Genomic DNA, 19,074 nt, shown 5'->3' on the forward strand with positions numbered 1-19,074 from the left:
TTGACTCGAATTAGAACCTGGTGCAGTCTTTGAGAAGACACCATTTACATAGTCATTGGTGGAGCTCACATTTTTGGCAACAGAACCATGTGCAGACTTAGCATTCTTTTCATTTATTGGTTTCAAATATGGATGGAGGATCCAACAGGTTTCCCTGATATGTCGACGTTGTCCACAATAGTCACAAATAACAGAACTTTTCTTTCCTCTGAAATTCATTTTGTTTCTCCTATTGTCAACAACAACAAAAAATTGAGATCTTGTAGAAGCTTTTATCAGTAAGACTCCTGCTCTGATACCATATAGAAATTAAAGGAAAAAGAAACACAGTGTGTAACGTGGTTTAGCTTGGTTTGTCTGCATCCACCGTAAAAGAAGGAAGAAACTCTTATTCATCATAAACAGAGAATTAGCTTCTCTGTTACATAAAGAGCACTCATACAATAGCCAACTGAAAACAATTAATGCACACATCAGGTACCAAGCTACACTCATGAGGAGCCCAAGACAACTGACTCCACTCAGCCAACATAATAATAAATGAAGGAAATAACTCTGTACATATTCCAATAGTTTACCAGATAGGCCTCCAGCCTAAAATTCAACCTTATCAGGGCAATATCAATGTAATCTACAAATTTGTTTCTTACTTTATAAATAGCCACAAATTCCAAATGGTGTATGTAGTGCTTGTAGCGAGAAGTCGTGAGACAATAAGCTCTTGATACCATGTAAAACATTAAACACAGCAAAGAATAGTTTTGGCTTGATGATCCATCAAAGTGATGAAGCATGATATTTATAATCAACTTCACACATATAACAATTACAGAGATAAGAGAGGAGTCTCATTTAGAGTTGGACATTTGAAATACAAAACAAACGATCATGCATTTAAATTTGAATTGATTTTGAATTTGAAATTGAAGATAGCCTTTGACTAACATATCCCTTACCTTGCAATTCTAATATATTAAACAATTGCATTTAAAGTAGGCAAGGCCAACAACAATGGAGTCATTGACAATATCACTAACTTAAGTATCTACATCTTAAACAGTTGATTCTTAACATTGGGCAATGACAACAGTTGCTCAAATTTCTCGGTTTGATGCCCTAAGGCATTTGGATGAGTCTGTTAACAGAGTGCAGGTTACTGAGGGTGGTTTGGATGGTAAGACTAGTCATGAACAAGTTGATTCTTCTGGCTTGGCTACGGGTATTTGGAAGAAAGGGTGGAACAAAATCTAAGGTGAATGCTAAGGGGTCTATAATTTCTCTTAATGATATTTCTACGAACAATCTTAAGGAGAATATAAATAAGAATGTTGTGTGTCAAAAGGCGATTGTTCCTCCTAGGAGTTGACTGCTAAGGGTAAAGATGTGATTGGTGGAAAGCTCGTTGTTAACAACGTTTCTGTCAATGAACAATTAGCTAATTGGGTGAATGCGCAAAAGCTGTATAATGAGAAATGGGTCTATACATATTTTTGGTCACCAACCACCTAACATAAATGATTCTGGTGTTGAATATGATGAGGATTCTGGCACTGATGATATAGATTCTTTAGCTTCTTCTGCTATTGATGGGGTGTTTACAGATGACAAGATGGACCTTTCTGAAGGTAAAATGAGTTGTTCCAATGGGAATTTAGCCAAGTAATGCCTTCAGTATTGTTGAAGGTATGAATTTTAGTCTTTAGTGACTTTTTCATTGCTTGCTATATTTATGCATATTTTATGTTGGAATGCTAGAGTGCAAGCACCAAGTTCATAACTAATATGTTGGATTTAATTTGTTCGCAGCATTTGGATATTGTTTTTGTTTGTGAGCCTAGGATTAGTGGCGTGAAAGCTAGCTCTATTGTGAGAGATCCTTGAGTTTGCCTTGTTTTGAGATTGTAAACCTTGTGGGTTTTTTGGATGGTTGTGATTGTTATGGAATGATCAGAAAGTGCATGTGGAAATTATTGGTACTCATGATCAAGTGGTTACTGCATGTGTGTCTTGGCCAGGTATGGATCCTTGGTTGTTCTCTATGGTTTATGCTAAAGTCTTGTGGGGTTAAAAGTGAGAAGTTGTGGGAGTAATTAAGTTTTGTGGTTGATTGCCATTTTGAACCTTGACTGATTGCGGGAGATTTTAATGAAATGTTACAAATTGAAGATAAAATTGAAGAGGTGGCTGCTTGTAGGCTTAAGGGTTTAAAGAAGTGGTTTCATGATCATTCTATGGTAGATTTGGGTTTCTCATGACCTTAATTTACTTGGCATAATAAGAGGACTTATAAGAGAGTTGATAAAGGTATGTGCAATTTGGCATGGAGAGCTCAGTTTGCAGAGGCTAATGTGAAGCATTTGGGGGAAGTACTTGGGAATGCATTTATTACAAGGTGTTCGATGAAAGTCCCCTGTGGGGGTTTGCCTTGTCCTACGCGCGAGTCTTTTTATTTTTATTTTTAAAAGAGCCTTGGCCAAACGACGTCGTTTGGTCCGGAGCTATTCAATTTTTTTTATATTAACTTGGCCTCGAAACTACGTTGTTTTGGGCCATATTTTTTTATAAAAATAAAAATAAAAATATCATCCCTCATTCCTTCTCCCCTCCCCTCCCCCTTTTTACCGGACTACAGCAAACCCAAACCTTTTCTCATTCTCAAATCAATATCTCACCCTCCCAAACCCTAAGAGCCCCAAACCTCCCAACCTTCTCACCGGTGCCTACCATCACCACCTTGTGCCGTTGTCGCCGCCTTATATTCAACTACAAATGAGCAAAATTGATATTTATAAATAATGATAATATATATTAGTTGATATTGATATATATATATATATATATTGAAATGATAATATTGATTAATTGAGTTTATAATTGATTGATAATCATATTATTGAGTTTGAATATTGATTGTTATGTTATATTTTTTATTTATTGATAATTTTTTGTTTTGATTGATATGATAATTTGGATAAAAATTATTGATTGATTGAATTAGTTGATGTGTAGAATTATGGAGCAATTATTTAAAAGTAAATTATCTACAGATAGTCCGTATTCATCTAATTGGGGTAGTTCAAGTGCAAGATCGATTGAGGTAGATTAGATATTGGCTATAATAGAACTTTGTATTGATAACGAAACTATAATGCAACGTTTTCAAAAGATGAAAACTTGTTATGGACAATTGTAACTTGTATTGTTGGTTTTGCTATGAATTATGAATGGAAATACTATATTTCGATTTTTTTAGTGTTATTTTCTTCATAAAAAATTTTGAAATTTTTACACTGTGATCTCTTGACACGAGAATCTTGGATCCGCCACTGGTGAAGGGTTTATGTGAATTTAGGTAAAGGTGAGATTTTGGAAGCGGAACTATGGGGATTATTTTTTGGGCTTATGATGGCTGTGGATAAGAGTGTTTCTCACCTTATTATTGAAGTAGACTCTGTCATTGTTGTCCAACTTATTCACGTGGATAGAATTGGAGGGTTCCATCCTCTTGCTGGTTTGATTGCTAGTTGCTGGGAGCTAAGAGCAATGCAAAGGGGGTTGTGGCAGTTACTATTTATGTGAATAATGATTGCCCTTGCAAAAAGCAATGTGTGTTTCCAACCGTTGCCATGACAAAAGGCAAATATTATTCATTTATTTGTTTTTCCACAATTTTTTTTACCTAAACAATTAATTTGTATAATATTTTTGGATAAGATTTTTGGGTATGTACGTGTCAATATTTATTATAAAATTCATATCTCATAATCAGATAAAAATTTCGGTTTCAAATTTCAAATTTTAGATGAAATTCAAAATTCAAATTTCTGTTAAGATTTTCACCCTCTAAAATCGCGCCACGTGTCATCTCTATATGCCTAAATTTTTCTATAAAACCAGAGGCTCAGCTCATACCTCTCACACCAGATCTTCTCTATATTTTCATTTCTCAAATTTTAGAATTCATACTCCATTCTCAATATCAGACATGGAGAGGGTCTTGGAGAGGCAAGAGCGAGAAACTATAGAAAGAAGGCGTAGACGAGCTGAAGGCAAAAGGGTGCAGACAGAACTAGATCAACAAGTTGTCATAGCAGTGGCTTTGCTTGATGAAGAAAACCAAGGCCGCCACCTTGGTTCATAAGTCGGTTGTGGCCCAAATGTGGACAGACATAGGCATTCTCGGGGTAAGAATTTTCTGGAAGGTTATTTTATCCCAACTTCTTTGTACTCTGATGTTGATTTTCGAAGACGATATATAGAATACAACCCCATTTGTTTAATAAAGTCATGCATGATATTTGAAATTATGATGAATATTTTGTTCAAAGTGTGATGCTGCTGGGTTTTCGGACTTCCTGAGAAAAAGCTTACAGTTGTTATACGAATACTAGTTTATGGTTCATCTAAAGATCAGGTGGATGAGATTGCCCGGATGGAAAAGTCCACTACCTTAGAAAGCTTGGTAAGATTTTGTGATGCAGTCGAAACTCTGTACACCAGGGACTACCTACGCAGACCTACCCCAAGGACCTCCAACGACTTCTACAAAAATCCGAAACTCGAGGATTTCGAAGGATGATTAGTAGCATCGACTGCATGCACTGGCAATGGAAGAATTGCCTAACTGCTTGGCAAGGAGATTATGGAAATAGGAAAGGGCAAAACAGTATCATCCTTGAAGCCATTACTAGATTTGATACATGGGTTTGGCATGCATTTTTTGGAGTTGCCGGATCTCAAAACGACTAGAATGTGCTGGGTCAATCCTCGATGTTCAACGATGTTTTGAGAGGTGAAGCCCCGAATATCACATATCAAATCAACAATACCGTTTACCAGAATGGGTATTATCTTGCAGACGACATCTACATGAGGTGGACCACTTTTGTGAAATCAATTCCACATCCCCAATCCCAGAAGCAAAAATTATTTGATGCCAATCAAGAGGGTTACATAAAAGATGTGGAGAGGTGTTTTGGTATCATCCAAGCCCAATGGTCTATTATAAGGGGTGTGGTGCGTCTATTTGATAAGGAGGTGCCGAGAAGTATAATGATGACTTGCATCATCCTCCATAACATGATTGTGGAGGATGAGTATGATTACGATGCTGCTGTACGAACTGAATCCCATGAACACGGCCTTGACAAGAATTTATGAAAAACCATGGGGCCAAATGGAGAACCATTGGAGCATAAACCGTTGGTTAGGGACGGTTGTTTCATAACCCGTATGATTAATTGAAATATGGAGCTGCAATCGTCTTATATTCATGAACGACGTCAAGTTGACTCTATGTAGCATTTATGGGCGGTGAAAGGCAATGACGGTGAATGAAGTGAAGTGAAGATGTTTTTATTATTATTATTTATTATTATGCTTAGGTTGTGTTTTATTTTTAGTTATGCTTTGGTTGTGGTTTTATTTATTTTTAATGCTTTGGTTGTGGTTTATTTTTTAGTTATGCTTTCATTGTGGTTTTTATGTATGAAATGTTTTGAATAAAAAGGTATTTTATTGAATGCTTTCTTCATTCACTCAAAGAAAACCAATACAAGTAATTAAGAATTACTGCTAATTAAATAAAATACATGAATTACAACTAATTCTTAAAACAAAACATTAAAATACAATGAAATAAAAGGCAATCAAACTAACTTAATGGTTTTGATTATTTAACAAATCCATGTTGCTAGGTTCATCGTAATGGAAAAGTTTGCTTCTCAAAGCATCCCTTCATTCTAGCTTCCAAAATTGTTTTGTTTCAGGGGACATATGGCCTGTATCCATGGCCATGGTTTCCCAATCCTTCCTCTCTTTGTTTTCTTTCGTACATACTCCTTTTTTGTGTGTGCATATTCTACTTGAATTGCCCTCTCGTCTTCTTGGGCTTTCATGTCTATTTCAATTCTTATGGCGCTTTGCGTTGCAGTTTCCTCCAAAAATTTAGATGTATTATTGCTAGAATCACTCTCTCTTCGCCTTCGCCGCCTTTCTCCCAATAGGCCTCGGCTCCTTTTGGATGAGAGAGTCTTAACTCATTCGGGAATCCAAAGGCGAATCCAATGCCGGTGAATCATGGAGTGGAGTCTCGTTCAACACAACGGTCGGATCCATTGGAATAATTCAGAATCTTGAATAATTCTTCACCACCTCCCAACATTGGTCATGGTTGAAAGTTTTTTTGCCTTGCCCGGTATTACCAAACCACACTTGTGCTTGCATAATTTATTTAAAATATATATATTGGAAATGCAAGAAACATTAAAAAATATTGGCAATGCAAGAAATATTAACAAAATATTGGAAATGCAAGACATATTAACAAAATATTGGAAATGCAAGAAATATTAACAAAATATTAGAAATACAAGACATATTAACAAAATATTAGAAATGCAAGAAACATTTATTTAAAAAAAAAAAAGACATTAAAATTAATAAAACGAAAATTACAAAGAATTTAAGGCATACCCTTATCCCTTATCCCTGGGATGGGAGCACATCAGTCACGTGCAGTGAGAAATTCAAGGCATATCCCTTATCCTTGATTAGTTTATTGTTCTAATATTGGGGTTTTCTGGGTGTTCTTGTGCTTATGAATTTGCAAAGCAAAAGTGATTGTCTTTGTTGGTGTTGGATGTGTCGGGGTGGGGTGGGGCTGCTTGCGATAGGGTGAGACCGCCAGAGCCACAAGCTTCTTCTTTCTTTCTTTGCCCCTTTCCGCTCTAAATCTAATCTACTGCTAAAATCCAATTAGACAGCTTATTAGACTTGGTAAAAAAAAAAAGAAGAAGAAGGAATATTTACATTATGCCCCATCTATTAACACGTTCCGGGAAAAATTCAGTGGATACCAGAAAACTTCGGCTTTTTTCCTTTTTTCTTTCACACTTCTGTTTTGCTTTTCGTTTTTATTATTCAATTTTGTATTTCTGGTTTGTTTTCATTTTCATTATGCAATTTTGTTTTCCAAATGCCTTGTCTCACAAACTTGTTCTCAGAATGAAATTATTATTTGCAGGGTGATGATTACTACAAGTGGACTTGATGCCAGTAGTTGCTCATGCACATGAATACATTTGACAATCCTTTGTATATATATATTGGAGGACTAACAAGTTACAAGAGCATGACCAACATCTTATTTGCTCTTCAGCCAGTCATATAAATGCATTACAAGTAAAGAGAGAACCCCAACAGTTGTTCTTTTAAAATTATATATTTTTAAAAAAATACCTCCACAAATATAATGTAATAATTATATAAGGCATGACAATTTGTTCTTTTTGTTGTTAAAACAGAGTAAGCTGAAGTTGATATTTACGAATTTAATTAGTAATCTATTTGCGGGGGTGAGTGTTTTCTGGATGGGAAAATCCGGTGACAACTTTGGCAACGTCTAAAGCAGATGCCTCCGGCTTCTTCTTGGTGTATAAGGTGAAATAACCAATGGTGACAATTATGGCAAAGCCACCAAGAGCCATTCTCATTGGGCAGAAAGACACCTTTGACGTCTGATGAAGTACCTCCGTTGAATGCTGCGCCGGTGATGGACCTTTCATCCCCCGTGCGCCTGCAGCAGCCTTCACTTGTGGTCCTGCCATTGCTTTGAATTCTCTCTAGCTTGAGTTTGCCTCTTGCAAAGTAAAACTGTGTCCCTTGCTTTCTCTGTCTCTATGTTTATCCGGACGTATGTCTTTTTCTTTTGCAGGAGTGTGTCTGTGTGTTGAAGTGGTTATGAACGCTTGTGGGCAGAATAAAGTGGGGGATATATATGAGGTTGCTGAAAGAAACAGAATGCATACAAGTGTACGAAGATATGGCGTTAACCCATTAGGACTTTTTCCATGCAGCAGCAATAGGATCGCTCTATGCATGTGGCCTTAATTACCCCATAACCACTTTTTAAGGGTCAACAAGTTGACCCTTCCAGCGAAATGAAAATGTTAATATATCAAAATTTTCAATCCATATTCGGACTCAAAGGGGCAATGCTGCTTATCTGCATTCTCAGTTAGGTGCATTTTCCTAGCTTTTGAAGCACCTCACCTATCAATTCATGTGGAAGAATCAAGGCCAATAGATCAAGTGAACAGATAGTCCAATCCAAATGGTGTCCATGCCAACCTCTTGCGGTCTCATTTGTCATGTTGTTGTTTGGGGCTTTGGCCCCTTCATCATCAAAAAAGTATTTACATCTTAATCTAAGAGTGTGATTTCCTCACTCCCTTTTCTCCTATTTTATCCACTTACACTCCTAACTTGTAAGTGGATAAAATAGGAGTGGGGAAATCATTGCCCTAATCTAAAGCTTGGTTGTTTGGGTGATTAGACTAGTTTGGCCTTTCTTTTATTCAAATTCCCCATTAACGTCCATGAAGAATGTCAGCTTAATTTCCTCCAAACTCTTATTCAACATTTGTAATTCTGTTCCATTATATGTATTCTTTGTCGAACTTTCCATTATATTCTCTAGACGAACCAAAACTAAGATTCTAAGAAGAAGAAGAAAATTAGGTTCTAGATGTGAGAAATATGATAATAATCACTTTCTTTAATTTGGTTTGCCAACCATGTATGAAAATTTCATGAAATAGGGCAAGATTTGGATTCTTTAAATCATGCATGCCAACACGATTGATATGATACAAAATTGTACTGGTATGACTGATCTATGAGAGACTCACAAACAATCGCATGATTTGGGTTCATTAGTATAATGCTACTGCAATTGGGGACTTTTCTTTTTCTTTTTTTTAATTTACAATACAATTGGCAATTGGCATAGTCGTAAGTTATGTATTTCATGAGAAAACTGTTTCACTTCTATAAGGGAAGGGAAAAGTAAAAGATAAATTAGTGGACTATATATATGTGTATTGTTGAAACCTTCCACATATACAACAAATCCTAAAACTTCTCATCTCAAATATGTGAAACTGTAATTTCGTTTGTCATATTTGAGCTTTCCATAATTTCTTGAATAACAAGGGCTATATATTTTAAAATTCTTTGACATACGCTTTTCTTTTGAATAAAAATGTAAATATGTATCCCTCAATTGAAAATTGAAATAAGAATGTCAACATGCTCTTGCCCATGGCCTTGATTTGTAGACAAGTGGTCTCAGGTTCGAACTCCAATAGCACCCTAGAGCACTTCCACAGCAGAACTTAGCCCCGGCAAACCCTCTCATGTGAATAGTAATTGCTCTTGGATTGCCATGATAATGGGTGAAAAAGCAAACAAAAACATTGCTAGGACATGCACTATTCACGTGGTGCTTGCCCTTACTTGCTCTTGCCCTTTGTCATGGCACGATGGGTGGAAGTGGTCTTAATAGTGTGAGAAATCCCCCTCTCGATTTTAGTTTAGACTATCACTTGTATTCAAAAGAAAATTGGAATGAAAATAAAAAATTAATACTGAATCAATGAGAATCTTTTATTAATCTCAAATGAAATATTGAAAAATTGCACTGTGCACATCTATCATTATTACCAAAGAAAACGACTTTAATTTCATGTATTGCTATCACTATTGTTTCTTGTTGTAATATTGCCGTTGGTATTATTGTTTGAATGAACATTGCCAACGATAGAGGTGATGGCTGCTACCAGAGCCGCTGTGAAGTTAGGGTCAGCTGTGTTGGCCGCTGTTGCTGCATTGACTTTGTCAGCCAATGAGTGTGTAGCGCTATCCAATCCCTGAAAGCTATCGAGAACCGAGAATTTCGATTGGCTGGAAAGGGCTTGACCTAGAATTTGTGGCACAGGCATCATGTTTTGAGGAAAACTTGGAGGCAGCTGGTTTGGCTGGCCAAGTGGCATCTCTGAGGAAGTTGGAGTTCGAGTGAGGTCCAATGTGACAGTGGGAAATGGGGCTGAAGTTGAGAGTGTTGCCAAACTTGGTGGGCAATTTGGTAGGGCACTTCTTGCCAGGAAGCTGTTTGAGCTTATTAGGCCATCAGCACTAGGCATTGATCCTGATTGATGCTGCTGCTGATGTTGTAGACGCCATTGCCATTGCAGCAGGAGGGAGTGGATGGTTGTGGTGGCCTTCGTAGGTCGTTACCAGTATCGTTCGGTCTTCTGCACATCTTTGTACCTGTCAACCACGATTCCAATTAGGCCCAGTTATTAACATATTATGCTGTCGGACTGTTAATCTAAAAACAAGAAAGAAGTATGTACTTGTTAACCTAAGAACAAGAAAGAGAGTATGTACCTGTTTGCGAACTGGGCAACCATTTCCCATGGTACAACGATAATAAGCTCGAGGGCATGGGTTTCCTTTAGCCATTTTCTGACCATACTTTCTCCATTGGCATCCATCAGATATCTGCAAGAGAATTTGATATTAGGATGATGAAATCCATATTTCTCTGTCGTTGAATTATACTCCAACAGAAGCTTGTGTGTTCTAATTTCCTATTTTCTGTTTGGGTTATCGAGGTGCGCTTTGAAATTATCAGAACAGAACTTGCTTCTGAATATATATGTACTGCACAATTTGTCCACCCATCTCATTAAGAAGACATTTGTTTCAGAGTTTTCCAATTAATTGTTATAATACGTTTACTAATATTGAAGATTGCAATTTGTATCCCAACTATGTATACAGTTTGACAAACAAATCTCAACTATAGGATAGTTTCTTACCATGGACGCTTCAGATCTTGCCTGAACAGAAACGCGGGCTTTCTTAATCATGGACCTGGTTTCTGATGAGGCTTGATCCACGTGCCTGGGACTCATCATCTTGGACACTTTCTTAGGAGCCCACCCTTGAAACTCTTGGTCAGGGCTGTCTTCTCCCCCATTAGTAGTACTAATTCTTCCGCTAAGATCCCTGTGAAGTACATGACTAGTACTCTTGCAGCACTCCATTGACTCAACGATGTCATTTCGTGGAGACGACCCGGAACAATCTTGGGATCTGCAGCCTTCCAAAGAACACTGTGAAAGCTCATCTTTCTCAGCCCTGCCCATATCCATAAATTGCCTTGGAACAATATGGTTGAACCCGTTCATCATCTGCTTCTCTTCTACCACGACTGATCCATTATTGATCATCTAAGCAAACCCATGAAGTTGCGGATATTAGTGAAATTAAATAAATATATATTATGTAGTCAAGGAATCAGATTAATATATATAATATATATATATACCTTGTGTTGTTCTGGAGTTTGATGATCAACCTTTTGATTTTGCTGGCGTTGCATCAGTGTCACAATTTGCACCTGTAATGCCTGGTAATTGTTGTTCACCTGGCTAATCATAACTCTCAATCGCTGATTTTCTACATTCATACGGCCTAATTCAGCCTGAAGAACTGCCAACTGCATGAAAACCCAAAATTAATTTCTCACATGAATATATATTAATCAATCTAAATTAATGAACCAACAAAATTAATAGAAATTCAAGCTCCTATAGTTTGTAATTATTTTAAACCACTAGTCCCAGAAAGAAAAAAAAGAAAAAACTGTCCAAATATTCCATTTATATATACGTGCCTACCTCATTTGTTCTATGCTTGTCTTCCATATTATGGGACGATGAAGTTCCATCATCCATGGATGATTTGTCGCTACTGGTGTATGTTGTGAGAAGATTTAAACCAGTCTATAATAATCAAAACCATGACAAAAACGAAAAACAATTAGCACTAATTCAGGTGGTGTAAGAAATTCAAAGAAAAAAAAAAAAGAAAGACTCGGTAAATATATTGGACGAACTATACGACTAGAACTTTTCATACATTTACGTCTGGTAGTTGCTTTTCTTGACCAACGCCGTGATGATCATGTGCGCCTTCTTCTTTAACCTCAACCGTCTGATCTCTCATTTCCATGAGACGACCCTTGTTATCAGCAAAGAAGTCCAACTCATCAACAATCCGCTTCCCGTGATGATCGTGATCAACGGCTGTTTCCGGAGAAAGTAGAGGCTGCTCGATTGATCTGCAGTTGTGAATCGAATGATCACTAGCTGCAGATTCCATGGTTTGTGTAAGAAATGAATGAAATGGTGTTAAGATCCATGACAAGCTATGAACTTCAGGTTCATATCAACATATATTCGAAGCTTTAGGTTCGAATATGTAGATTTAATTAAATTGAATTAATAGTTGTACTTTGAACTTCATATTCAAATCAATGTATATGCATTTGAAACTTCTGGTTTGGGTTCTTGACATATGTAGGCCTCATGGAATTGATTTTGATTAATACAAAATGAAGGAGTTTCATGTCCTTATGTGCTTTTTAAATTTGCAGAACTTCACGCCCTCAATTGTTTGGAATCAAAGAACTTCAGGTTATGGTTCAATCAAAAGGACTCCAACTCCTAATCTAGTTATATGATGAGGATCGAGGAACTTCAGGCCCTGATCTTTTGTATAAATCAAACTCATCATAACAAGCTATAATTAATTAAGATCATGCTTAAAATTAAATAAACAAACAAATAAATAAAACATGACATTATATTCATGTGTAATAAGAATAAGAAACTTTTTTTGTTCTTGAACGAGTATCGTGTTGATAACGTGTTATAAAACTAGGGGAAATTGTATAGAGAAATAAGAGGAAGAGAAAGACAATAGAATTTGTTCTATAAACTTGTATCATTCATCCTTGATAATCACCTATTTATAGGCTTACAACTATAGGAAATTAACTCATAAATTGTAGGTTAAAGATACTAATTACAATAGTAATACAATAGGTTACAAACCATTAAAACCTGGAGGTAGTGGATGTTATGGTGGTCATCTACATTCCATATATTTATAACACTTCCCCATGAATGGCCACCAGACAAACGACATAGTTCCCTAAAACCATACGAAGGTTTAATCACACAAAGTTTTAATCATACCATGAGGTTTGCCATTTAGCAAACCAGAGTGGAGGAAAACCAAATTTATATAGACAAGTAATGAGATAATCCCAATTGATTCTATCATAAGCTTTTTTCATATCTAATTTAATTGCCATTTGAGGCTTCTTAAAAATGTTCTGAGGAAAATTTGATAAAAATTCATGTCCAATAAGAATATTATAAAAATTAACTACTTTAGTACAAAAGCAACCTGAGAGGTACAAGAATGCAGAATTGGTCGTAATCTTTTATATAAATAAAATGGCATGAAAATCATCAGGTCGTGGTGCTTTAAGACCGCCAATTTGTCATATTGATAGATCAATTTCAGGAGAAGTAAAAGGGGCTGTAAGATTTTGAGCATCAGCCTGTGAAATACAAGGTTGTATATGATTCAGAAAGGAATTTAATAGATTTGAATCAATACTATGATCAAGGCTAAAACGTTGGTGGTAATCTTGAACAATGAGATTTAAGCTCATTTTGAATTTTGGTAATTGTATTTTCACTGTTGCAGTAGCATGAAAAGTATTTAGTATTTGAATCTCCTATTTAGTACATTAATCATCTGATTATAACCAAAATGCCTCTACAATTCCATAAAACTAGCTTCATTCTTCATGAGTTGATAAAGTTGACCCAACAGGGCTATGGAATTGTTCAAGTGTACCAACAGGTTGGGCCATATTTGCATCAGCTTGTAGTTTAGATGGGACTTTGAAACTGATCCTAAGTACTAATAAGTTAGGGTAGATTGTATCAACTGGCATCTTGGAATTAAATATACTAGCATGAAAATCAGTGGAAACAGTAGCATCAGCCAGATGATTAGCATCATACCCCACGAGACATGACAAGTTTTTTTTTCTAATTTCTTTCTCAGTTAACGATAATTTACAGCTACGATAAAATATGATCACGAGAAAATCAAAATTGTGCATTCACCACCCTGTTACAGCTACAATAAAGACCAACAGGCAATGGCTCCCAAAGAGGGTTCACTCAACTCTATGTTGTAAAACAGCCACTGTTGTAAGCAGGAAACAGCATATGAAAGATAATTTTAAACATCCAAGTAGAAAGGAAAACCAGATTCATAAAAACTACTCTGTGATAAACTTCACCAATTATCACCTCTTTTTTTTTTCATTTACTCCCTCATGCTACTATCATCCTCATCATCGTCATCACGCAGTTCAAGGTCAGCAAGCAACTCTTCAAGTGGGACAGAAGGTGCATCTTCCCCATCAGTCATGGATGCCCTCTCTGACGGCTGGTACTCTTCATTATGGTATAATGATATATTCAACCTCATCTCAGGGTTCTCCTCCAGATCCTTCAAGAAATGCTCATACTCAGAGTCCACCTTTTCTTGATCAAGTTTAGCTTTATCATCAACTTCCATGCCAAGGGATTTAAGCTTCCATGGACGAGACTTCGCGTGCTTCTTCTGTCGCTTTTCTTCGTAGCTCTTCTTTATTAAAACTGCATCAGGAATGATTAGACCCTTGTACTTCTCTAGTTCATCGTCATTATTGTTAGCCCCATATAAGTCGTAACCAAGAGCATAATCCCCGGGGTTTAAAAGATGGCCAAGATGTGTTTTAATGTTGAAAATAGTATCATTCTTTCCAAAGTCAGAGACGCGAGCAACTTGTGCATCAGCTAAAGCAAACCTTGAGCCACCAACATTAACTTCAGGCGAAATAATCTCGATATCAAGCACTATATACTCCACTAGCTCCCTGCTTGTATGTAGAGATTTAAAGGAATACCTCCAATACTGATCAGTATCAAGGAAACAATGTCTCAGGGTGAAAGGATCAAACAAAGCAATACTGTTGGTCACCTTAGTGCAGATCACAAGGGGACCGAGGTTTCCCAAACTGGACCTGACCTTGGGAGGCAGACAAATCAAATCTTCACGGCAAATGGGGCTTATCTCAACTGAGAATGTATGCTTATAATTATAATTATTACTTTTAGAATCATGGGAAACAAGCTGTTTGTCACTGCGACTCCTTACTGGAGCAACTTTACCAACAAATTCCACAAATTTCACACCATGACTTCGGTTTGCAAAAAAGAAGTCAATACCTTGTTCCATCTGCTTTATTTTTATGGCACTAGCAGCAGCACCATGCCTCAGGATCAGCTGCTCCAGATAGAAAAACGTGCGTCGGTGAGAAACATGCTGGCGGAGTTGCACAGATGCAACCCACTGGTCAGGGTTGGCCTGAACCCTTGAACAAGACTCACACATATGCTCTTGTTGAACATACTCTACAACATATGATTGTTCAAGTATTGCTCCATTAAGAACCTCCTTCTGAACTTTCAACTTAACCTTGATCCTCTTGGAGTGAGGTTCAGTCCAAATAAATTCGGCATGAACTAGCCTAACTTTATTCAAATTCTTCAATCTCTTAACACAGAAGGTTAGCAGCTCCTTTGATTCTAATTGGGCTTTGATCCAAGTTCTTGGAGGCTGCAAGTAGCAATCACACTCTGGACAATGAACAATGGTCACATGCTTCTGCAAACCTTCCGTAATATCAACTTCAGAGCGCAAACACTTGACACACATATTGGCAGCATTTGGTGCCATGGGGATACCGCATTTGCAACATAGTACACTGCCAACAGTTTGATGAACCATAAACATACCTGCCTCTTCAGCCATTGCTGGTGAATGCAACATGACAGCACCAAAAAAAAAAAAGAAGAGAGACAAATTGTTAGTATTTTACAATACCAACATAATAACAGCAAAGGTCGAAAATTTTGAGCAATAAAAATTACATATCCTTGCATTTAGCTCCTAAAACTATAATTTCAGGGTCATGAATCACTTATCCCTCAAATTAAATGGAAATCTCATCATTCACAATTCGAACTTTAACTGGCTTCGAGCTACTAAAAACAAAAAACAGACCAAATTTATATTCAAAAGAGAAAAAGATGTAATTTCATGCTAAAAACATACCAAAACAGAGAAAAAAAAATGAAACCAGATCATTATAAATTTATATATTGCAGACCCAAAAAAGGCCACACCATAGAAAACCAATCATCTCAAAAAAAGCAATTATAATCAATGTATTGCCTATTTCATCAGAATTTATTACAAAAAATTACATCAACAGTAACCAAACCACTTTTAACATTGTTGAAATAAGCTAATTGGTAGAGTTTATTACAAGACGTAACATCAACAATGAAAAACAGAGGTACTAATTCACCCCATCCTGCCCAAGGAAAAAAAACAATCTGACCCCCATCAACCTAGATTTCATTTCATCATCACAAGTAAGCCCACAACTGATTCACAGCCTGGGTTTCAAACGCACAAAATCATATGCACAAGGAGAACGTTAAAAGACCAAGCAGCTGAGATATTTTAGAACACAAGGCAAAATGATATCTGCAACATCATGCATCCCCTAAAATCCTCTATCAAGCATTTCAATTTACCTCACAAACCTCCTACAGCTCAATTAGAACAAAAGCACCAAATTAACAGCAAACAAACCCTAATTCTATAAATTCAAGTTGAAAAACAGAAGAGATAAGAGAGAAGCTGACATTACTAATATGAAATCCTCACCTTGTCTCCAAATTAATGGTCCAAATGCAAATTAAAAAGTTGAAAACCTGCACAGACCATAGCCCAAAATTAAAACCTAAAACTTACAATATAAATTAGAAAACTCAAACCTTGAATAATTAAAATTATCTTTTGGCATAAGGAGAGTGATGCCCATAAGGATGCCCATCACTAAACTTTCTGGCTAAGATGGTTTCAGTTTAACAAAATTGAAACCCTAAACTTTCTATTTCAAAGGATGCCCATCGCTCACAGATTTGTGCCCACCCAAGTTTGGTGCTCGTATCTAGAGAGAGAGAGAGAGAGAGAGAGCAAAACAGAGCTATAGAGAAATAGAATCGAGTGAGAGACGGAGAGTGAAGGCTGAAACGATTGAGAGAGAGAGAGAGATAGACGGCAGGGATCGAGCAAAATGGGGGTTTAGATTGGGGCTGAGATTTTTGGTATGGGTTTGGTTTTGAGACGAAGCCTGGGAAAGAGATTGAGAGACCATGAGATATAGAGATGAGAGAAACAATTATGGAGAAGAAAGAGAGAGATACCTGAGAGGAGATGAGTTGTAACAATTATGGAGAAGAAAGAGAGAGATACCTGAGAGGAGATCAGTTGTGTTGGTGGCGTTGTCTCGTCGTCACAGAAGGAGGAGAGGAGCGACTTTGGAAGGAGTCGAACTCGAAGAGAGGGAAAAAAGAAACCCAACCCTCACTCGACTTGAAATGTCTTAGTGATTTAACCGGTAACTAACTCAACGGTGTGGATAACTCCACATCTTATTCAATATTTGTAAGATATTTTTTATTTAAACCCCGCACTTCTCTTTATTCATCTCAATACTTAAATCATTAAATTGTAAGTTTTATTATTGTGTAAAAAGACAAAAAAAAGTAATTCAACTTAATAATTAACTCTACATCTATACACACACCCCCACATACCCCACCACTCTTTATATTAAGTTTTAGAAACCTCATTCCAACTTCCTGTTTATAAACTCTCTCTCTCTCTCTCTCTCTCTCTCTCTCTCAAGTTCTCAACTCAACAATACCCAAGTGTTAGAATTCCAGTTACAGTTCTTGGAGAGAGGTAAAGTTGTTCTCTTTCTCTAGAAAATATTAAATTTCGGATTTGGAGTTTCATTCGTTTGCAATTTTTTTTTTTTGGGAGCAAAGGAAATTATGGGGTTTAAATAGAAAATATCTTTTAGTTCTTATTTTTTCAGTTTGGGGTGTATTTAAGGGTAGTTTGGGAAGATAGTGGGGTTTTCTTAGAAATTGTGAAAATTTAAATTAAAAGTTGGGTTGAACTTAGAACATGGGGTGAACTAAGAGAAGTGTGGAGTTTAAATAGAAAATCTCTATTTGTAATTATGTTCCATTATATGTATTTTTTTGTCGAACTTTCCATTATATTCTCTAGAAGAACCAAAACTAAATTCTAAGAGAAGAAAAAAATTAGGTTCTGGATGTGAGAAAATTTCATGAAACAGGGCAAGATTTGGATTATTTAAAGGGAGATTCACTTTTATACCCAATATAGGAGCCCAAATTATAAATAAAAAAAAAAAAAACTCTATATGAAATGGACTTTAGAAACACACACAAAACTCATTTACAACATAACAAAAAAGCTTTTAACTTCTTTTAAATTACAAAACTGCCATTGATTTCTTAAAACAAACCCAATCCTAAAACCTCATAAAAAAGCCCAAAACACTCAGTAGGGCATCAAAGTAATTTAATAATCAAAATTAAATTGAATATGTACAGCTGTCATTTTTTGGGTATGTTTATAAAAATTAAATGGTGTAAGATTTATTTATAGTTTTAGTACTAAGAATGGGTATATGACTAAGTATCTCTTCTTTAAATCATGCATGCTAACACGATTGACATGATAGGAAATTGTATTGGTATGACTGATCTATGAGAGACTCACAAACAATCGCATGATTTGGGTTCAATAATATCATGCTACCACAGTTGGTGACATTTTTTTTTTTTTGGTGGTTACAATACAATTGGCAATTGGAATGGTCGTAAGTTATGTATTTTATGAGAAAATTGTTTGACTTCTATAAGGGAAGGGAAAAGTAAAAATTAAATTAGTGGAGTATCTATATATATATATATATATATATACATATATATGTGTGTGTGTGGTTCAAACCTTCCACTCACTATAACAAATCCCAAAACTTTTCATCTCAAATATGTGTAACTGTAATTTCGTTTGTCATATTTGAGCTTCCCATATTTTCTTGAATAAGGGCTATAAATTTTAAAATTCTTTGACTTACGCTTTTCCTTTGAATAAAAATGTAAATATGTATCCCTCAATTAAAAATTGAAAATTGAAATGAGAATGTCAACATGCTCTAGTCCTAGGGCCTTAACTTATAGACAAATGGTCTTAGGTTCGAACTCCAATAGCACTTTAGAGCACTTCCACCGCAAAACGCAACATCGCCCCCCAGGTTGAAGAAACCCACTCCATCTCACAAATTCAGCCCAGGCAGATGGTGGGCTCCACGAAAACTTAGATACCTAGCAATTTTTTTTATTATTAATCTCATAC

General features: G+C 36.2%; 2 protein-coding genes across 2 annotated transcripts; both read right to left on the minus strand.

Moving 5' to 3' along the window:
• Positions 1 to 9,467: 9,467 nt before the first annotated feature.
• On the minus strand, positions 9,468 to 12,037 carry LOC103326493 (putative WRKY transcription factor 31). Its single transcript, XM_016793009.2, is given in 7 exon segments — positions 9,468 to 9,993; positions 9,995 to 10,110; positions 10,231 to 10,344; positions 10,665 to 11,078; positions 11,177 to 11,347; positions 11,529 to 11,633; positions 11,770 to 12,037. Coding segments are annotated over 7 exon segments (1,632 nt in total). The 5' UTR covers positions 12,013 to 12,037; the 3' UTR covers positions 9,468 to 9,524.
• A 1,769-nt stretch (positions 12,038 to 13,806) lies between these two features.
• On the minus strand, positions 13,807 to 17,233 carry LOC103326421 (uncharacterized). Its single transcript, XM_008228634.2, has 3 exons — positions 17,092 to 17,233; positions 16,501 to 16,547; positions 13,807 to 15,578 (listed from the first exon to the last, which is right to left on the minus strand). The coding sequence occupies exon 3, from the start codon at positions 15,574 to 15,576 to the stop codon at positions 14,044 to 14,046; it is 1,533 nt and encodes a 510-aa protein (XP_008226856.2). The 5' UTR covers positions 15,577 to 15,578; positions 16,501 to 16,547; positions 17,092 to 17,233; the 3' UTR covers positions 13,807 to 14,043.
• Between the last annotated feature and the right edge of the window lie 1,841 nt (positions 17,234 to 19,074).

Source organism: Prunus mume, linkage group LG3 (genome assembly GCF_029339155.1).
Source record: "Prunus mume cultivar Tortuosa linkage group LG3, ASM2933915v1, whole genome shotgun sequence".
NCBI lineage: Eukaryota > Viridiplantae > Streptophyta > Magnoliopsida > Rosales > Rosaceae > Prunus > Prunus mume.

Coding starts and splice junctions, on each gene's coding strand:
- LOC103326421 (XM_008228634.2), bottom strand. CDS start 15,576: ATGGCTGAAGAGGCAGGTATGTTTATGGTTCATCAAACTGTTGGCAGT.